General features: G+C 42.1%; 1 protein-coding gene and 1 pseudogene across 2 annotated transcripts; one reads left to right on the forward strand and one right to left on the reverse strand.

The window, feature by feature from the left end:
- Window positions 1–1767: 1767 nt before the first annotated feature.
- LOC141761855 (NXPE family member 3-like) lies at window positions 1768–11298 on the reverse strand. Of its 2 annotated transcripts, none has more exons than XM_074625492.1 (7): window positions 11118–11298; window positions 6469–6619; window positions 5585–6016; window positions 4658–4950; window positions 4086–4156; window positions 3558–3761; window positions 1768–3474 (listed from the first exon to the last, which is right to left on the reverse strand). In XM_074625492.1, exons 2-7 carry the CDS (start codon window positions 6568–6570, stop codon window positions 2921–2923), a joined length of 1656 nt encoding a protein of 551 aa, XP_074481593.1. In that variant the 5' UTR covers window positions 6571–6619; window positions 11118–11298; the 3' UTR covers window positions 1768–2920. The 2 variants fall into 2 exon arrangements, with proteins under 2 accessions (XP_074481593.1, XP_074481592.1); XM_074625491.1 differs by lacking the exon at window positions 11118–11298 and adding an exon at window positions 6938–7056.
- Window positions 11299–15160: 3862 nt separating this feature from the next.
- LOC141761845 (protein adenylyltransferase SelO-1, mitochondrial-like) lies at window positions 15161–22338 on the forward strand (annotated as a pseudogene).
- The last annotated feature ends 58 nt before the right edge of the window (window positions 22339–22396 follow it).

Here is a 22396-nt window from a genome sequence, read left to right on the forward strand (position 1 = left end):
TGAAAAAACGCAAAAACAGCCGTTTTCTCGTTTTTGGTTTCTGAATCAAAAAACGAAAAACGAATTTAAGCACAGTATCGGGGTAACGGTAGAAGATAAATAGGCTAAATAAACACACAAATAAATACACAAATAAATACATAAATAGATATTTTTTCTTTTGTTCTTTCATTAACACATGAATGTCTTTTATAAAAAAAGTGTGTGATAAATTACAGGGAGCGTCTCTACAGATGTTATACAGAACTCTCCCGTAATTGACACTTTTCTCTCTCACACTCTTACTATGGGCTGTTTCTTTGTCTGCAGGTTAGAAGCACTATGTGGCTACTCCTTTCAACACACCTGACACTTCCACCTGATCCCTTGCACTCATCTAGGAAGGCTGTAGTCTAGTAGCTGTAGTTCTGATTTCACCCAGTAGAGTGAACCATAGGACCAGTAGCCTATTTCATGCTCCCATGCTCCAGACGGGAGTCCAGTTACAGCCAGATACATAGAAAGGATGATAGAAGGCTACTGTATCTTATTTGAATAAGATTATTTAACAGTTAATAAGCAGTGAATATGTTCACAATGCTCTATGATCTAGCTCTCAAAAGACATAAAGGTACACAATCCTTTTGTTATTTCTCCAGGCATGGGCAATGCAGAGCCTGGCAAATTCCCATTAAGATAATGTATTGTATTTTTTAAAATTATATTTTGTGATGTACTATTTAGTTGTGCAGGATGAATTAAAAGCCTAATTAGTTACATGTGGAAATTGCCTTTGTAGTCCTTTCCAGCAGAGGTCCCCACCTCACAGTCTCAGAGTAGTGCCTCTGTGCATGTCTCCTACTATCACCTGTGCTTGATCATGAGCTGTGCATGTGCCATCAGTGTGCCTGCACTGAGTAGGCCCCCAAATACAGCACTGAGGGAGAAATACAGATGAGGAGAAGACGGCTGGACTTCACCTGCTATGATTGATGCCTAATGGACATTTCTGTTCATGTGTTCGTCCATGGAAAATATACAGAAACTGTGATGGACCTTGCATTTAACAATTTAATTTCTCATCAGGCTCATTTCACACAACAATGTTTTGTATGCTTTGATCTGCATCAAGATAAACAGCCTTAACTCTACACTTGGACTCTGCATCTCTCTGTTTCTACACTCTCACCTGAGTCCATCACCTTCAGTTACACAGCAGCACCGTGCTTCTTTTTCTCTCATACACAGCACCGTCCTCATATGCGCTCTTACTTTGTAAATGGCAACTTCCGGTCGCAAAATATGAAAAAATGAGGCGTTTTTTCATAATCTGTCTTCTAGTGATTTTTATTTTTTTTGTTTTTAGAAGTAGAAATGAAAATCAACCCGTTTTTTAAATTTAGTTCATCCCTTTTTGACCCCGATATAGAAAAATAAAGTCTTTATTTCAATATTCATTTTTGTATTTTAAAATGAAAATCAAATAACCACAATTGTTTTGTTTTTTAATATCCGTTTGTAAAAGGAAAATCGAATGAACAAAAGATACACTGACCCCGTCACCTTCATTAATCCTCTGTGACCCACAATAGACCCTTTTTTTTTAGGGATTTACAGGGGGTCTTTAGAGGGAGATAGCAGGTCAGCAGTAGATGTCACATAGAAGTGGTGTACATCATCTGAAAGCTGGAAACATGAAGATTAATTTGAGATGCAGCTGTGTCAAGTTGTTCTAGTCATAAATCAGAAATAAACATGAATTAATTAAAATAACTTGTTAAAGTGTGCAAGAGTCAAGTCAATTTTATTTGTATAGCCCAAAATTACAAATCACAAATTTGCGTCAGGGGGCTTTACAATCTGTACAAGATACGACACCCTCTGTCCTTTACAGAGCTTAGAACATTATGATAGAAGTATATGATGTCCATTCCCGTGTCCTATTATGTCTTATAAGTTGCACAGATTTGGTGCAAAATTTAAGAATTTTTTAGCACTCGAGAATTGATAAAAAAAAAAATAGATCAATAACCCCTCCAAAATACCACATTAAGACACCAAGACCCAGAGGAACACCACAGAAAAAGACATGATGTGGTTTGGGATCAAAAACTTTTGACATTTGGAGATTTCTGCACCCTTATTGTCAATCTACCTATAGGAAAGCCATCCATCCTCTGAATGCTCTAGGTCTCTAGTTTGTGACTGTAAAGTTTCATGAGGCTGTGATTATCCTAGAAGTCACCACAGATCATTTTATACAGCGAGGTCAAGTTTAAAAAAAATGGTCTCACTACAATGAAAATGTAGGGTGACCATATTTTCAAACCCCCAAACCGGGACACTTAAGTGTACCGCACGTTCATTCGCGCGCATCCACATGCGTTAATATGCATGCACCATCGGCGTTTTCATCAGGATGGCTTACTTGGCACACCTGCGGCGCATTTGAGCTCGGAGTGGGATTAGAAAGAAGGTATTATTATAGGGGGGTGCATTAGAGGCTGGGAGAATCATGACTTATCACATTCACTACTTTCACCCCCTTTAATCACAGAGCTATCCACCTCATGACGCAATGACAGTTTGGGAGTCCTGTAGAGAGTTTCCCTCAGAGGAAACGTATTGTTGTCTGGGCTTACGTACATTATTTTTCAACTTGTTTCGTCTCAAGCTATTATAATTATAATTGTGGAGCTCAGACAACATTTTGGTCAGGATGGAGACACCGTCCGGGTGAAAGACGGATCACCGTATACTATGGGGACTAACATCATCACACATGAATACAATTGGACTCATTGGATCCACAAGATTCTAGTCGGTGTCGGTGCATGGGTTGCCTGAATGAAAAAAAACAGGACTTGATAGAAACACAGAGATAACAAGTAAACTCAGCATGTGCTTTAATCCCCACTCCCCCTCCCAAACAAACACACATCTATACACCCTTTTGAGGGCACATGTAGGACAAGAGAACGTTAACCATATTCTTAATAATAGGAGGTGCTGGGTGAAGGTCGTGTGGCAGGTGGTGGGCCAGGGTCATCTCCCAGGCATCGATCAGATGAACATTCAGTCCTTTGAACACGGTTCTGAGCACCTTGTTACACTGCCACGAGTGCCAGTCGCTGTTGGTTAGCGAGATAAAAAGCGACAGAGCTTTTGGGTTCCCGGTTCGGATGACGACCAGCGTGCCTGGAGCCCTGTCCAGCAGCCGCACCACCGCCCTGCGGATGCACTGCAGCCTCCGGATGTAGATCTCCATCGGGAAAGTGCCGAAGTGAGCCCAGATGCCAAAAAATACGACAGTGTTGGTGCCTCCGATTAAGCCATCTATTTCATTGGCAATGTACCGAAGCTCGCTGGTTGAGACGACGACAATACGGATAGGAGGGCCGTGGAAGCGGGACGTCAACAAGATGTTGTTTGCATAGTCCAAGGAGATGTAAGGTCCGGCTCTCTTCGGGCTGTGCAGGTCAAACTCCTTCAGATCTAAAAGTATTACAGAGGGAACAGAATGAGCTTCAGTGGGAACAAAATCAAACTCTTCCCAGAAATCCCTGTGGATCAGCTACCTGGTAGAGCTGTGTTGAGGAATTCAAACAGCTGCCTGACAGTGGAGTCTCCATTCATGTGGACCACCTTTCCTTTCAGACATTGAATCATGGCAGAAGTGTTGAATTGATGAACTGTGGTGCCATCTAGTGCTCGCCACACACCCTGGTAGTAATAACCAGAAGGAGCAGATGTCACACTGCTGCTCTGCACCTTTGGTTGAGCTGGGAGGAAGTTGAAGGATAAGGGTGGGTTATCACATAAAAAGACCAAAACCAAGATATAAAGTGACTGTATGAACATCTTATGGCCTATCCTTACTCCTGAAAGACCAGATACACGGCTAACAGCTGGTGCCACGTTCATGAACTTTTAGCCTAGTGCTCCATGCTACCAGCGCTCTTCTCAAACTGGGCTGAATACATGTCTCTACAGGAGAATGCCAGAAGAAAGTAGTATGTTTTTTTCCTGCCTGTTTTACTTGCATTGTCTGTAGCACATTCAGTTTTAAATGATAATCGTAGGCAGTAAGAAAAATCATGCTTTACCTTCCTTTTGTGGCAACACGGTGACACTGGCAGGTCCTGAAGACCGCATGTAGACTTTCAAGTTAACACCGCTGAAGAAAAGCACACACAATAAAATATCTCTTACAACATAAAGATAAGAAAGGAGGACAAACATTTGGAATCATTCAATGAAGTTAAAAACCAGAAAGATCGAACACTAAAATGGAAAACAATTGCTTGAAAGTTCATTCAACATTACACAAATCTTGACCTCTAAAAATAAATTTTTGTGAGTTAAAGCTGCACTAATTCATATTTTCACACATCAGACCAGTAATACGTCATCCAGACCACGCCCCCTTTTGGGGGAAAACAATCCCGTGTCCCTCATAGACAGTAAAACAAACTGGTAATAGTAATGTGTAATGTCCTAAAAAAGATATAATAGAGGAGCTTTATGGCTCCAAAAGTTAGCTACTGTTATGTTCCGTTTGTTGTTTCTATTTATGTCTGTGTTAAGCGTCCTTGGGTTTCTTGAAAGGCGCTATATAAATTATTATTAATTAATTTACAATAAACAAAATACCAGTCCTGTCTCTCTGCTCCCTCACCTTTGAAAGAGCTTCTCCTCCTCGGCCTTGATGTTTTGTTTGTATGATCCCATGGCGTGGTCGACCCTGGCATCACAGCTCAGGTTCTTTGGCTTGTAGCAGAACCAAGGCTCGCCTGTACGGACGTCAGTGTAGTTGCACAGAGGCTGGGTTGGACGTAGGCAGACGTTACAGATGGAAGTTTCAGAGACTGAGCCTGAGCGGAAGAGGCTCTTGAAGTAAATCCTGTCGGGCTGTTCGCTGTTCAGCCTGTTCAGCACTGGGATAACCTCAACGGGGTGAATCAGCGTCACCTGATTGGATAGAGAACCAGAGTTTTCACAAAGCCTTTCCAAAACCAAAAACAAAAGAGGTAAAGTGCAACAAATTAATGTATTAAAGTGGCAGTAGGCAGAATATTTTTGGCATCATTGGGCAAAGATTCCATAATAACCTTTCAGCAAATTGTAATTCAATTGTATTCCGAGAGAAAACTAGACTTCTGCACCTCCTCATGGCTCTGTTTTCAGGCTTTAGAAATTCTAGCCCGTGATGGGAGACTTTGGCCAATCACGGGTCATTTCACATTTCACAAACTGGTAAAGTTAGGCATTGACCTTGAATGGGTAAAGTTAGGGATTGACCTCGAATTGATTTTTATTAGTTAAGGTTAGACATTGATGTTGAATAGTTAAGGTTAGGATAGGTCATCGGCAGCGAGTCTCGCAAGAGTTTTTGCAAGTTTTTGCAGCTCTCAGATCAGATTTCTCAGTTTGCAGGCTCCTTTCTAGACATGACCGTTATCATTACAAACGGCATGTGATGTGCGAGAATTAAAGTTAACAGCCGTAGCAACAGTTTCTAAGGGGAGCGGGGCTTCGCGAACAATCAGAAGATTACAAATACCTACAGTATAATCACATTTAACATGATAGTTTTTAGCATTACCTCAACCTGCGCGCCTCCATCCCAGAGTAAAGAGAATACAGCAGAGTAACTCCCATTGAGATGATCCACTACTTGCCCAACCACACCTGCACCAAGCTTCCGGTTGTGCAGCTTGGCGAGTAAGAAGTCCCCCCCAGACTTCCTGGGACGGCCCTTGAAGTCAGACATCTGTATCATAACCTCCAGCTGATCCCCTACGTGCCACTGTCCTCCTCCCCTCACTGGGAGAATGGTGAAGTTGCTGTGAGCTGGATCGCTGGTGTGCTCCAAAGAGACAAGTGGAGTTTCAGGCCAAGCAATGGAGTCTCGTAGGAAGCGTTCCTCCAGAGCCTCCTCACGGGACAGTGGCTGGAAGGTGCAGAAGTGGCGATGCTTGTCAGGGTCAGTGAAAACTCTTGGGACGATGATGGTGGAGTTCACTTTATGCGGAAACTGGAGAGAGAGAAGGTGACAAACATGCATCAGACAAACGCACTGAAAGCAAATTAACCATATAAAGCAAAAGGGGCCAAGAAGGAAGATTTTTCCCATCCCAAAGCTCAAATTAACTTTGGGGGGGTTGATAAGAACTGTTGATCTGTTAGCTGCAGGAATTTCTACCTTTCTCAACTTCCCCTGTGGCCCTTACTCAATTGCACAAAATCAAATGGTCAAGGTTTTCAAAGTGTTGTTCACTGCTCTCTAGCTAGAGGAGCTGCTGCTGTCACCAGGTCAAGGTGCAACATTGAGAGGGTAAATACCATTGAACTGCATTGATTTGCAATGAAAGAACATTACTGTTGCTGAGCCACATTGCATTTGAAAATATCCTGAAACCTGACTAATATTAAACATTTCAAACAGGGTCCACCCTTCAAGCAGACCCTCTAAAACCAAGTTCTCACCTCCAGAACATCCATGTTACGTAGCACATAGATCGAGACAAAGAGAGCCAGAAAGAGGAAGATGACTCCGTACTCCTTTCTTATACAAGCTCTGGCCTTCATGATAGTCTTGATCTATGGCTGCAGCAGGTTGTGACCACTTCCTCTGGTACTGGATTAAAGAAGAGAATTATTAAAAAATAAAAACAAAAAACATAGGGGTTACTGCTAAAAACTTGAAATTCCTTTGATTAATCAACCATCAACCAAAGAAAGCAGCTTCCTCTCTTGCAGTTGACCATGATTCAATCTATCCCGCACCCTTTGCCACGTCATGTAAAGAAGTAAATTCAAATACATTTGGATTGTGCTGTTTTTGACAACCTGACACCACACACTGCAAAGTTACCCTAATAACAAGTTGCACAACTATCTGTTTTCATGTTCATTACAGAAGCAGAGAAGGGATTTCCAGCACAACTTCACCTACTTCCAAGGTGCATGGAGATGGGAGTCTAAAGAAGTAAAACTCCAGCAACTCCAGTAGTATGCAGATCACCTGTATTGTTAGACCAACATGTTTCAGCGTGTGGCCTTCATCAGGGTCATCATACAACACACAAACAAATTTGAAAATATAAAAGACTACCAATCATATACATCCACTCCCATGTCAGCCAATGAGGCTCACATAGATGGGCTGGATAGATGGTCATGTGGCTTTCGGCCAATCACATTCCCAAACTGGCAGAGAGGTAAGGGGAGTGCCCAATAAAAGACATGGGTGATATCATATTTGGTCCTCATGCACTAGAGAGGTGCATTAAGAGACAGCACTCAGACTTGTGCAGAAGAGGTCTTAACCCAGTGGGCCTATTTAGTGTGGCATCCTTTGAAAACAAACAAAAAAACTATAAAAGCTAAGAATATGATTAAAAAATAAATGTTTATATATTATTTAGATTAGGGCTGTCAATCAATAAAAATATTTAATTGCGATTAATCGCATGAATGTCCATAGTTAATCACGATTAATCACATTATTTCATCTGTTCAAAATGTACCTTAAAGGGAGATTTTTAGTCAAGTATTTAATACTCTTATCAACATGGGAGTGTGCATATATATTAATGCAAATGTATGTACAGTATATATTTATTATTGGAAATCAATTAACAACACAAAACAATGACAGATATTGTCCAGATCCCTCACAGGTACTGCATTTAGCATAAAAAAAACACACCAGTTGATTCCTTAGGTTATCTAGTTTGATACCAGTATCGTCACTCTAGCTTTAAAACTGAGCCCACTCATACTCATAAAACACTGCTACATAACAAAAAATGAAACAAGTCACTACAACAATCTGTCAACACCATTACCACCCAGCTTATGTCTGTCACCGCCAAAATGAAAACTATGAAGGAAACAATTCTGGACTTACAAAGACGCAGTATGAAGGACACTCTAGTTTTCTAGTTTTACTTTCCATAGATGGACAGTTGTACCAGTGATAAGGACATAACCCCCTGGCTCTTCTAGACACCCCCTCATCTCTCTCTCTCTCTCTCTCTCTCTCTCTCTCTCTCTCTCTCTGAACATTACAAACAAAAACATCAGGTTAAACAACAAAGCAGTCAGCTCAAGGGAACGAACTATGGACTCAATGATCAATATCCACAAATTATACTTAGATGGAGAGTTGTACCGGGATAAGGACATGAACTCCTGGCTCTTCTAGAAACACCCCCCCCCCCCCCCTCCCCCAATCTCCCTCTGTCTCTTGTACACCGCTACACACACACACACAAACACTCCTATGTCAAAATTAAGGTTTAAGGTTTAGACCATAACAACCCTTTCAATATGTCATCAGAACCTGGAATATCCGTGGAATTGGTACACAGCCAAAACAAATAAAAGTTCTGAATCATCTGGCCAAACTACAAGCAGATATATTTATTTAATACAAGAAACACATCTCTCAGATTCAGACTACAATAAATTTAAATAATCACAATTCATTCACTTATTCTCAGCTTACTACAACACAAAACAACGAGGGGTATGTATCTTAATAAACAAAAAAAGTCTCATTTGTCCGTAACACCACCATCACAAATAAATAACATTTTCGTAATTTTTATCGCTTATCTTTATTCATTGGAAAAGGATCCAATTCAAGAAGATATCAACTAATTTCTGAACAGCATTGACCTACCACAACCTAGTAAAAATCAAACCAACACACTGGACTCACCAATAACACCGGACAAACTTGCTTCCCTGTGTGAGTGAAAAATACCATGTCCTTTGGAATGTGTACGTAGCAACAAGTTATCATTTGTTTACTCAGATAAATCGGAATGTTCCGGGAGAGCACAGACTGTCCTAATGTGTAGTTACATTTCTTATCCCCCTCGCACCTGCACTCTGCTAAAACTATCATAAGTAACTCCCTTGTATGAATAGAAAATGCTTTCCCACACACAAGCACGGTGGAAGGTGTGGGCCACCAGGGGGGGAGGCTAAATCAGAGTGACCAGAGACTTTTTATTAAGTCATTTCTCAATCATTTTGGGGGCCCGTCCGGGATCCTTAAATACCCGTTTCTCTTCACCAACAGAGACTCATCTGACACCGTGCACGGGGGAGTCCGGGACTCCTGACTGAAAGACCTCCTCCCCGGCGAAGTAAATTCGACAGTTTGGATTATTTAGAGGCTAGTGAGAGTTGGTGGAGACACACAGGGTGACAGGATCTCGACTGAATACGGGCATAGGAGAAGACTCCTAGACAACTGAATCAGGTTGGTCAATTTTAGTTCTGAAACAATACTGTAAAAGTCCCGGGGGATTTGTGATTACTGTTCTGGGGACAGTTTAATTTTAACCAAAGGGTTAAAGTGTGACAGATCTGTGTGAAGTCCTGGGGGCTTGTAATAACTGTTCTGGGAATAATTTAATTTGAACCGGAGGTTAAAATGGGAAAGGGTGGAAGCAAGATGCCCGCTAAGGGACCCGCTTCTCAGATGGAAAATGTTTACGGGCCCTGGGTCCTAAAACATTTAAAACAATGGAATCAATGGGGATTCCCTGTTAATGGAAGTCTACAGAAACAAGACTTAACTGATCTTAAAGAAAAAAATTTAAGAGAAGGCGGGTGGTAAAGAAAGTAAATAAAAAAATATGGGATTAAGGAATGGAAAATGTCACGGACACTAAAGAAGTAATGGCCGGTGTAAAACATCCAAGAGACATTGGGGGACCCGAATTTGTCAGAGATGTGACATCCTTGGTCCAACAGTACCGACCAACCAGCCCCGAGCTCCTTCAACTTCTCCAGTACAAAGTGGGACTGGAAATGGGAGAGGTCCAGGGTAACTTTAACCCCCTAAATGCCGATGGGACACATTGTATGTTTGACTGGACTAATGGCAGTGAATACAGAGTGGCAGTGGAGGCCCTGTTGGGCCGTGTGTCAACACCACCGCAGGCTGTTCCCCATCTCTCAGCACGATTCAGGCATGAATTTGCCTGCCGGACAGGTCTTTGGAGGAACCGGTGATACACCTTTTGAACAACAATACAAGCACCTGTATGTCAAAGGACTGAGAGAAGATGTACAAAGACTGATGACAACCGTATGCATCACATGGGACAACTGCAGGTTTGCTGTAGTAAAAGAACATTCTGTGCACGCTGAAAGGACACTGAGAGACAGAGAAGAGGAGAGGGCCAGGAGGGAGGACAAGGACAAAAAGAAGAAAAACATCGGAGAACTCTTGATGTATCAGGGGGATGGTGGCAGAGGCCGAGGTGGACACTGCAACAAGTGACTACATTCTCACCCAAACTGAGTTAAAACTCCAGAACCTTTAAGCAAGGCTGTAGCTGTAACTGATGAATTGACTGGGAGAGAAGTAAAACAACGTTTTTCTGCTCTCCACATGTTGTTCAGTGCATTTAATGTGCCGAGATTTGATGTGTGCACTGGGCATTTCTGTAAAAGCCTCCCCTGATGGCACTGAGATAGTTAGGGAAGGAGACTGTAACTTTGTACTCCAGGCATTCCTAACTATTATTTTAGATTTGACCTAGTCACACAGGTCACTAAAGATCTCTCAGCATTGTGTGAAGCTAACTCCCCCCCCCCCCCCCCTCCCACGTCTGACAAAAAGAAGGAAGGAAATATGCACTGCACTGTCAAGGTCCAGCTACCCCTATGCAGAAAGATTTTTTAAGACTTCACATGCTCAGGTCAGGATTTCAGACATTTTTTGGGGAAAAGGTTTTCGCACTGGATTAGTTGTATTAAGACCAGAGGAACAAATTCTGTTTGTCCACATGTTTCTCTAGCCAAACCTAAAGACCCCTCTTGGTAACTATGTGGTCCATTTGAAACCATCTGTGCAGAACTCTACGATTGGGAAGCAGTACCCGATACGCCAGGAGTCAGTTATTCAAAGAAAGGGCAAGTTTGCATATGTGTGCATATGACAGGGAGATTGCCTTTGCCTTTGACAAACCTGATGTTGGTTTAATGAATAACACCTAAATCAACGTACAGGCCTTATCAGAGACAACATCCTTTAAAGCCAGAAGGTATAACACAGGTGTTTAAAGCTCTAAAAGAGAAAGGAATAATAATAGCATGTCCTAACTCACCATGTAACACTCCTATTTACCCAGTGAAAAAGGCATCGCCTTCCAGCAGCTGGTGGATGGTCTAGGACGTACAGGGTGTGAATGCTGCAATCCAGCCACGCACACCTGTGGTAGTGGACCGTCTACAATTTTGTTCCACCAACAGACTGCCTAGAAGTGACGCACGCTGTAACCGGTATCCGTCCAGTAGATGACTCCAGTTACAAATGTCCAAAACTCAAGTGAGTAATGTGGCCTGGAAAGTGACTGTCGAAAACATTAATGTTTCACTTCCCCTTCTCCCTGTCATATGCACCAGTTAACAATTTTACATAAACTTCTCTTGTGGTTTCTTGAGACCTCTACACCCAGACAAAAACAATGCATTACTGATCCTCAACCCATTCTGGCTCCGCTTTTCAACAAAATGATAACTAAAATAGAACAAAATTCAAGATTTCCAGCAAACATGAACACAGCCACAATTTCCCTCCCCCTCAAACCCAACAAAGACCCAACCTTGCCGTCAAGTTACCGTCCCATTTCTCTCCTCAACATAGATACAAAAATCATAACAAAGGTACTAACTCACAGAATAGAAAAAAGTCACTCATCCATAATTCACCCAGATCAAACCGGCTTTATCAAAGGTAGACATTCATCCAACAACACACGTAATTTAATTTAATTCATTATTCATCTTTACAGTAAGCAGGAACCATCATAGCCACCTTGGATGCAGAAAAAGCCTTTGACAGAGTAAACTGGAAATTTCTTTTACTTTTATTTCCCTCATGGGCAGAATAGGTACCGTTAAAATGACAATACTCCCTAAAATAAATGAGCTATTCACAATGATCCCATCCCAACCCACCCCCACCTGGTTTAAATCTCTGGACTCAATCATCTCTCAATTTTACTGGAAAAACAAGACACCAAGAATTAAACTATCCACTCTGCAAAAACCAAAAACACAAGGAGGACTCGAAGCTACCCATTTTTACCATTACTCTCTGGCAAATCAACTGAATCCACCCCAACCAATCAGATAACATATGGTTAGATATAGAGGCAAACAGTTTGTAAAGATATTCAAATCTTAGATTTACCTCGCTAACTCCAAATCCTTCTTCGTAGTACAGGCCTCTGAGCAGGGATTTGTTGTTTCTCTGTTTTCTGTTACTGAAGCAGAGGGCTTAGATGCAAATTGTGACACACCCACCCAGGTAACCACACCTGTGAACCTGGTTGTGAGTTCAGGTTACAGCTATAGGATATACTCCATGCTATATAGTCACACGCAAAGTTTATGCCAGAGGGGTGAATTATTCAGTTTTCTTTCCTGAGATTTAAAGGTAAAATTAGAAGTTTAACATCAAAATGCTGTTGCAGTGTACTTATTATTTTGTTATTTCATTGTTTTAAAGTCACCAGAATTCAGGAAACAAAGTCTCTGAAACTATTTGGAGGTCTCAAGGTTGGCAAGTATGCAAAATAACCACATTTGAAGGTATTTTCTCAAACAGAGCCTTCAACAAAACGGGGTACACACAGCACGAATAGCCGGTGATGGGGCCGGTCTGGGCCAAAATGCCAGGGACGAATTTTTGTCCCAGTCCAGCCCTGACGACGGGCAAAAAAATGTCAGGTGATGGTCCTTTAGCAGTTCCCAGAGGAGGTTCCAGGGTTCTTTAAAGAGTGACTGATTGAGAGATTAGCTTCACTCACTTTGAGGTCGGGCGCAGAGACCTGCAGAGGCAGCAGGTAAAATATCTCCCCCTTTCACTGTTTCTAGGCAACAACAACAGTTGCAACTGTTCTCTTTGGCTGTGCTTTGAAAAGTCAGCGGCAACTGATTCTAACTGATCACAGAGACATACCTGAGGCCTGCACTACGAAGCAGGATTTGGCGTTAGCGAGGTAACTTCAGTGTTAACCCTGGGTTTTCCGTCCTATGAAGGTGGATCACTTCTTACCGGGTGGTACATCGCCATGGTAACTTATGCTGAACACCTTACCTGCTCCGGAGCAGGTTATGTTCCAGATTAGAGATTAACTCTTATGAAAGCACCTCCTACTGACAAATCAGAGCTCGGTGCGGTGATAATCGTATGATAATATTACACACATATGAAGAAGTTTAAGTCATAATACAGACTAAAAACAACACAGTTAAACTGACAAATGCAGGAAGGACAGCTGGCTGTATGTGTGGGTGTTGACCACTTTGAATTATGCTTTCATACTTATTTTTTAACTTCCTCTTGAGTCCGTTTCACATCTCCTGAGAGGAAGGATGCAGCTGAAAGACGGTTAAAATAATCATACATGCCACCAAGTTAGTACTGGGCATGATTACGTGTAATCCAGTCATCCGTTATATATTTAAAAGCTATTTATATCTAGACGAGTATATCTTATTTTTAAGTGTTTCGTTAAATTAATAACTCTGATAATTTATGCATTCACACATCGGGAGTTTTTCTTTTGCCAGCTGTCCTTCCTGCATTTGGCAGCTTCAACTGTGTTACTTTTAGCCTGGATTATGTGTTTAATTTCTTCGTATTTGTCTAATATAGTTTACTCTTTGTAAAATGTGCCGCTCTGCCTGTCTGTCTGCAAATCTGTGGACTTGTCCATGTCTGTGATTGGTCAGATGCTGCAAACACCTCCCTGTTCCTGTGAACGCGCTCATAACCAAAGATGACCTTGCCGAACCAAATGCCGCTGCGCTCGCCTGCGCTCGCCTGCGCTCGCCTGCGCCAACCACTGGAAAGACGTGATATAGAAGATGGCTGGACACGAGGAAGAAGACCAGACTGAGAAACCCTGGGTTGATTAACCGAGTTGATAACCACCTTCGTAGGACCGCTTAGCGTGATCTCGTTTGTTCGGGTTAGTGAAGCCAGATAAGGAGAAGATACCCTGGGTATGTTGAACTCACTTCGTAGTACAGGCCTCTGAGCAGGGATATATTGTTTCTCTGTTTGTTGTTACTGAAGCAGAGGGCTGAAATGCAAAATGTGACATACCCACCCAGGTAACCACACCAGGCCTCAATTAGCCGATTAATCAAATGAAAATTAATCTGTAATCAATTCATCATTTAAGTTTTTTTTCAAGCAAACAATTTGATGAAATGTGAGAATTTTTTCTAACATTAAATAAAAATTACATTTGTGGGTTATTTATTATGCCTCTGTTTCATATCTCAGTAAACTGAATATCTTTGAGTTTTGGGCATTTTTCACTGTTTCTGACCAAATAACAGATAATTGAAAATAATAATATTATTAATAATAATTAGCTTAACGTTGGCACCCCCCTGTGGACGTGATAGCACTATCACATCATGAGAGACGTCACTTTTACACTGAAAACACATTTCAAATCAAATATTTCTGATCCAAACAAGTTCTGTGTGTAAACACAAGACATCGTTAATGTATTTCAAATTTTATTTTAAAGGACTGACATCTGCGCCTCTGAGGAAGTCATTCCAAATGATTTTTCAGAATAAAACGACGTGTTTGAGTCCTCATCAGTAAAAGCAAACCGTTGCCGTGGTCAGGTGTTTTTGTCATCGTGTCTGTGGTACCTTCATCATCTGACAGACAGACACACGTCCTGATGATTGGCAGGTGACAGGTCAGAGGTCAGAGGTTAGTTCCCTCCTCGGTCCTGAGCGCTGATGTGCGGCAGGCCGTCATACAGAGGACAGCCCTCCACCAGACTGTTCATCGGGGTCAGAGGGACCCGGGAATCCTCCTCCTCCTCCATGTCTCCCAGGCGACCGTCTCCCAGGCAACCGTCTCCGTCCCGCTCCCTCAGGAACTCCTTAACGATGGAGAGGAGCTTCTTTCTGGATGCCAGAGAGTTTCCTTTAAAGAGACACAAATTCATCTCCTCTTATTACATTATATTATTATATTGTATTGTATTATACTTTTATATTATTATATTTTAATATAGTATATTACATTACTATATGGTATTATACTATATTGTATTATTTATATTATATTGTATTATACTATATTATAATATAGTGCGCGCTCGCGTGTGGCCGGAGTCTCTGCTCCTCTGCCTGCTTGCCTTCACTCACACACCGCGCATTCTCGCTGTTACGCTCCACCTCTACACGTGCATGCTCTCACTACACACTGCAGAAGACTTCGTAGCTTTGAGAATATCTAGTGAATGTACGGTGGACGTTTGTGCAGAAATAACTGAGCGATGTTCGTTCATGTCGACTTTCGTTGACTTAACGGCCACAGGTGTCGCTGTTAACAAGCATTTCTGAAAGTTACAAACAGTCCCTTTAAATCCTTTAGGTGTAGTTTTTCAAACTATTCTGATGGCTTGAGGCTTTTATTTATGGACTAAATATCTTCTTCTATTACATTTTTGCCAACTTTTTTAGGCTTGTTCATGCTCCTGAACACTGTCTGCCGTATTACAAAGTGCCATAGTCTACACACTAACGCCCCCACACAGCCCTGATCCTGACTGAGTGGGTGGTGTTAAACCTCAGTCCTCATGGAGCCCTCTCAGTGCACGCCCACGGCTCTGGAGCTCCTACCGTTCAACAACACCGTGCTGAAAAAGCTGCCGGTGGACGACTCAGAGGAGCCCGGGTCCCGGACAGTCCCTGCAGCATGTTTCTCCAGACTTGGGACTCTTCAGCCCCTGGTGCGTCCGACCTTCGTGGCCCTGTCCTGCTCAGCGCTGGCTCTGCTGGACCTCAGTGTGCAGGATGTGTTGGGTGATCCCCTGAGCCCGGATTATCTGAGCGGCTCCAGGCTGCTGCCGGGCTCCCAGCCGGCTGCGCACTGCTACAGCGGCCACCAGTTCGGCCTGTATGCGTCCCAGCTGGGGGATGGAGCGGTGATGTACCTGGGAGAGGTAGAGTCGGCCACCCACGGGCGATGGGAGATTCAGGTGAAGGGTGCAGGAGTCACACCGTACTCCAGGTAATTCATTTAAGAGTTTATGATCCACCTCAGGAACAGGTTGTAGGTCAGGGACAAAAAGATGGATGAAGTTTCCTCAGAGAGAATAGGACATTTTCAGCAGCAGGTGACACAGCCCAGTCTTTCATAAGCCTCCTCCAGAGGCATGTGAGTGCATTAACCCAAGGAGAGCTGCTTAAGAGCTTATAACTGCTTGGCACACATTAAAGGTGTCCAGCATTGCTTAACGACTGTGTGCTCAGCAGAATCAGTACACCTCTAGTTTCCCCAGATCATTGGGTCTGTTAAACACATAATATGAAGAATATGTGAGGCTGTCTTTTATTCTTAAAGGTCCCATATCGTGCTCATTTTTAGGTTCATACTTGTATTTAGTGTTTCTACTAGAACATGTTTACATGCTGTAATGTTAAAAAAAAACTTTATTTTCCTCACACTGTCAGCCTGAATATATCTGTATTTACCCTTTGTCTGAAACGCCCCGTTTTAGCGCATTTTGACGGAATTGCAACGGAATTGCGTTGCTAGGCAACAGCTTGGGTCCATGTGTACTTCCTGTCAGCGAATGACATTCACATACACTGCAACAGGAAATAAACTGGGACACAAATCCGTGTGACAAACCCATTTTCTCAGAGATGGCGATGGCAGGAAGGTGCTTCGCTCCAGCATCAGAGAGTTCCTGTGCAGCGAGGCCATGGCCGCCCTGGGGATACCCAGCACCCGTGCAGCCTCCCTCGTGACCTCTGATCTCTACGTCAGCAGAGATCCACTCAACAGTGGGAGGCGCATCCCTGAGCGCTGCTCAGTCGTCCTGCGTGTCGCCCACTCCTTCATCAGGTAGGAAACATTCCAATTCTTTTCAGACACAAAAACACTTTGTGCTGTCTGTGGATACATATGGACACTTTCTCTCTTTGTTTTAGATTTGGATCTTTTGAGATCTTTCTCGGCCGAGATGATTTCTCAGGCCTGCAGGGTCCCAGTGCAGGGCGGCATGACATTCGCGCTCAGCTGCTGGATTATGTCATTGAGACTTTTTATCCTTGCATCCAGCAGACCAATCGGAAAGACAGGAACAATACTTTCTTCAGAGAGGTGAGGACTGAGGGGTTTGTTGACAGAATGTCAAACACAAGCTCAGCTAATAAAGGCAGTTTAAGACTTTAGTTCATTTCATGTTTGTGTTTTTTACATTTTGGTCGTCAGATTTGACTTGTGTATCCCCAGGTGATGACGCGAACCGCTAAGCTAGTGGCCCAGTGGCAGTGTGTTGGTTTTTGCCATGGCGTCCTTAACACAGACAACATGAGCATCTTGGGTCTTACTCTGGATTATGGCCCCTTTGGTTTCATGGACAGGTAGGCTTCTACTGGCATCATATGAAACTAGAAATGGAGGAATCAAGGAATCCATTGGTACCAACCATGTCATGTTAGCTTGTCGGGAAGAACGCAAAAATAACGCTACGAAGTGACGTTAAATTTTGGTGAGGAAAAACTGGCACGATCATAATCAAAGGAGTCCCTTGACCTCTGACCTCAAGATATGTGAATGAAAATGGGTTCTATGGTACCCATGAGTCTCCCCTTTACAGATATGCCCACTTTATGATAATCACATGCAGTTTTTTTAATGCATTACAACTGTGTTATTTTCACCTATTCTAAAAATGGCGTATTTTAATATTTCTGCATTCTGGGGTCCCTAAACTGTCTTGAATTACATAAATTGGGTATCACTGTAAAGCTGAGACTCTTGTGGATCCAATGAAACCAACTGTATTCATGTGTGATGATCAACTGACGCACGCATGATGTCCCCATAGTAGCCATTTCATTGTAGTGAGACCATTGTTTGAAACTTGACTTCACTGTATAAAGTGACCTGTGGTGACCTCTAGGATAATCACAGCCTCATGAAACTTTACAACCACAATCTATAGACCTAGAGCATTCAGAGGACGGATGGCTTTTCTCATTAGATTGACAATAAGGGTGTTTCTGAACAGTTTCCAGAACAGAAGTTCTCGCCATCCAATCGCCAAAAACTGCAATTCTAGTAGAAATCTCCAAATGTCAAAAGTTTTTGATACCAAATCACAGCATGGCTTTTTCTATGGTGTTCCTCGAGGTCTTGGTGTCTTAATGTGGTATTTTGGAGGGATTATTGATCATTTTATTTTATCAATTTGAATGGTAAAAAATGGTTAAATTTAGCACCAAATCTGTGTAACAAATGGTATCAACCTAAAAATTGCTGCAACAATTTATGAGACATAATAGAGCATGGGGACGACCATCATATACTTCTATTATAATGTTCTTAGTTCTTATATACTTTCACAATTTATTAATTCATTTTTATTTCTTATTATTGACTAGAATAACTTGACACAGTGCTGAGCTGCATCTCAAATTGATCTTCAGGTTTCCAGCTTTCAGATGATGTACACCACTTCTCATGCTGACTCAAAAAACATTTTCAGCTTTGCCTCAGTAAAATGGTTCTAAAAGTCTGATTACAATCTGTTTTGACATACAGTAACTACAATATAATATTTATACAATATAAGATTTTTATATAATAACTCATATCATATTCTATATGAAAACTCCCCCCACCTGTGTGTCAGATTCGATCCAGATTTCGTCTGCAACACCTCGGACAGAAGAGGGCGCTACTCATACCGAGCCCAACCATCTGTGTGCCGCTGGAATCTGGCTCGCCTGGCGGAGGCGCTGGGCTCTGAGCTGGATGCAGCCCAGGCGGGGGCTGTCCTGGATGAATTCGCACCCACATACGAAGCCTTCTACCTGAGCATCATGAGGAAAAAGCTAGGCCTTGTGAGAAAAGAAGAGGCAGAGGACAGCGAGCTCATATCAGACCTACTGCGCGTCATGCACAACACTGGTACAAAGACAGAAAATTAGAAAGATTAATGTTGACATTTTGGTAATGTTGTGTGACTATAATCTATGAAAATGTGATATGCTTGCAGTCTTGTCATAACATAATGTGCTTCCAGGTGCAGATTTCACCAACACCTTCCGCCTGCTGAGCCGCGTCCCCTGGCCAGAGGAGGGCGACAGTGAGAGGGCCACAGTGGGGCCAGTAGTGGACCTCATCCTAGAGCAGTGTGCCTCTATTGAGGAGCTAAAGGTGGCTAATAAGCCAACTATGGAGGACCGGTGAGGGAGTGTATGGTGGATACAAGTGTGTTCCTTCACAAAGCAGCTACTGTATAACAAGAGGGAACATATAGGCCCAATTCCAAACCATCCCCTACACCCTCTCCCTACCCATTTATATATATATACATATATTTCTTATTTTTTACCCCTATCAGCAGCTATAACCCCATCATTTATTATATATTCAACTGTGCAATACTGATTTAACAGTGCAATAATTTAGTGCATTAATTCAGATGTGCAATAATCTGGTTTACTCCGGCATTAACACTGCATTTATTTATACAGTACATTTAAACTAATATTCATATTTATTTATACTATTCTTGCATTTTTTCATAATTAATGATAGATCAGCATTATTATTTGCACTGTTTTTATACATATTTCTTATTTATTAGGGCTGTCATTCGATTAAAATATTCAATCACAATTAATCGCCTGATTGTCCAGAGTTAATCGTGATCAATCAAAAATTAATCACACATTGGCAGAGAATTTTGACAAATTTTACTTGGGCGCTACCCACATAATCAGCTGTGCTGCTCATCCCACAAATGCATGATCCTTACAATCTGGACATCATTGTGAAGGTAAATAAACAGGCTTTCCAACCATGTAAAATACAATGCCAATTAGCATTGTAACAGCAGCGAAATAATGGAGTGTATATATATATATATTTCTGTTTTAGATTCGTAGTAAAATGTAACTCTATTTCCTCCCCGGGGATCAATAAAGTATTTCTGATTCTGATATTTATTTCCTTGCCGGGGGGTTGGAAGTTTGTCCTTAAGTGACTGCTGTATTTATTACCCTACACCTTAAAGAAGGGTGCTTCATTGAGCTGCGAGCGTTACTACAAATGGAGTTCACTCCGTCATGGAGTGGGAGGGTGTAAGGACCAAATTTAAATTGGGCCATAGTCTCTAGCTGCCCCACCATATACTCCTAATGAATGTGTATTTATCCTATAGCTGAGCAGAGCACTGCTTTCAAATGACTGAATCTCTCTCGTCCTCTAATTTGTTTTTCCTTTTACATGCAAGCATTTTGGGGGAAAAGCTTACCAAGACAATATGTAAGTTAAATGTGTGTTTCGGTAGGATTTATGTTGAGACAGTAGCAGGTGTACGTGGAACATCATGTATGACTAGAGCTCGATTTGTGGTCACTTACCTCTTCTCCCGTTCTAGTGAATTGGCGATGATTCTGTCCATGGCACAAACCAACCCGGTCATGTTTGGGATGGTGGCAGACCAACCAGCTGTGTCCCAGCAGCTGGAACAGATGGGACGGCTAAAGGAGCTGCTGGAGACGGATCAGAACGAGCTTAAGAAAAAGCAGCGCGATGACTGGATTCGCTGGGTTAGCCGATACAGGTAAGAAGAAAAAGGCGAAAACAAAAATAATTGCTGCTTTAAACATTGTCTCTGCTGGTAATTTGTTTTCTTTTCAACCCTGTTTATTGTTTTTATAAATCATATATTAGATTTCCATAACGGATAAATACATTTCCCCATTTTCTCTTGTGCTGAAATACCAGGAGGCGTTTAGCCAGGGAGTCTGACGGCACAAGTGACTTGTCTCTCATCAAAAAGGAAAGGCTCGGTGTGATGAACAGCACCAACCCTCATGTCGTCCTACGCAACTACATCGCCCAGAATGCAATTCAGGCTGCAGAAAAGGGAGACTTCTCTGAGGTCAGGACTCTTTCAGAGATTATCTGTCTCATGTAATACTGTCAGGATATAGTGACAGTTTGAGCAAATATGATAAAAAGTTATATTTATAAAAGTTAACTGCACCTTTAATGGACTGAGTTGTCTCAGTGGAGTTTGTGAATAGTTTGAAAAAGTTTGTTTTTGATGATGATTTAATGCAATTTAAATCCTTTGGATCAATAGAAGTCATCCTACCTGTACCTTGTCCTGCAGGTCAACACAGTCCTCAAAGTTCTGGAGGAACCATATTCTGATGCATTTGGGTTGGAGCCTTTGGATGGACCTAATGCATGTGGTGAAAAGGAGCAGAACGGGAGGGAACTCTCCTATAATAGGAAACCTCCCACCTGGGCACAGAGGATTTGTATCACCTGATCATCGTAGAGGCTCACAGACAGGTGAAGGAGAGAGGTCTGTTTCCACCGGTGGACCACTATAGGCTTCAGTTTTCAGAGCAAACACATTTTTCAGTAGTGTTGCTGTTGCTACTCTTGCTGTTCTCCAATTCCACCTCAGACTTTCTTTCCTTCTTCCTGAAAGGAGGATGTCATGTAACTCAGAGTGTTCCAGTGTTCATCAGTATAATCATAGATCAATGTTTGTGTGATCATGATGCTTTTATTGCAGCGTTTAGAGCTGTTGATGCATAATATATAGACAGTTTTCCTAAAGCTCAATTTGACCAAATTTGACAGATTGGTCACCCCTACGTTGCAACCCGTTCTCACTCCCAATTTGTCAAATACCGCAGCTTGATCACAGCGGCCCTCGGCGTCAGATACAGATGCTGTCAACTAACTTCAATGTAAACCCACCCACATCATTATCAGACAGTCAGAGCAGCTGACGTAGGCCTTAACACATCAGGGGCATGAGGAATAAACAACACAAAAAGGTGAAATACTCTCCTGCGAATGTTATATGTCTACGGCTTTTATTGTGAAAGGTAAGAACGGAAGGAGTGGATTTGGTCTGCGCTGCCTTGTCAAGGTTGAACGGAGTAATACAATTTGTAATTGTAATAAGTTTGAGGCGTAGGGCCACTGACCAAGCCTCGTATTTGACGAGTTGGGAGTGAGAAGGTTTTGCTAAAGTAGTCGATGAATTTGCTGATGAAGTATGACGGCTCAGATGTCCAGTCACACAATGACCTGTCTGGGTCTGAAACACAGGAACACACTGACATCAATTATTTACAGATAGTGGACTTAAAAGGTCAAAATATTAATAATCAAATATGAGCAAAATGATTAGTTTCTTAAAGCTACTTTATATAGAATAAATAGAATGATTGTTGGTATTTTGTTTCTCAAATTTCGAAATAAAAGATTACGCATTGTTTGTCATAAAGTGTGTTAATTAAATGTTATACATACGAGGCATTAGCTCCGTATCTTAAAGGACCTGGA

The sequence above is a fragment of the Sebastes fasciatus genome, chromosome 23 (assembly GCF_043250625.1).
Source record: "Sebastes fasciatus isolate fSebFas1 chromosome 23, fSebFas1.pri, whole genome shotgun sequence".
Taxonomy (NCBI): domain Eukaryota; kingdom Metazoa; phylum Chordata; class Actinopteri; order Perciformes; family Sebastidae; genus Sebastes; species Sebastes fasciatus.

Coding starts and splice junctions, on each gene's coding strand:
- LOC141761855 (XM_074625492.1), bottom strand. CDS start 6,570: ATGAAGGCCAGAGCTTGTATAAGAAAGGAGTACGGAGTCATCTTCCTC. Junction 3,762..4,085: donor CGTGTTGCCACAAAAGGAAG/GTAAAGCATGAT, acceptor ACTTCCTCCCAG/CTCAACCAAAGGTGCAGAGC. Junction 3,475..3,557: donor CCTCAACACAGCTCTACCAG/GTAGCTGATCCA, acceptor TAATACTTTTAG/ATCTGAAGGAGTTTGACCTG.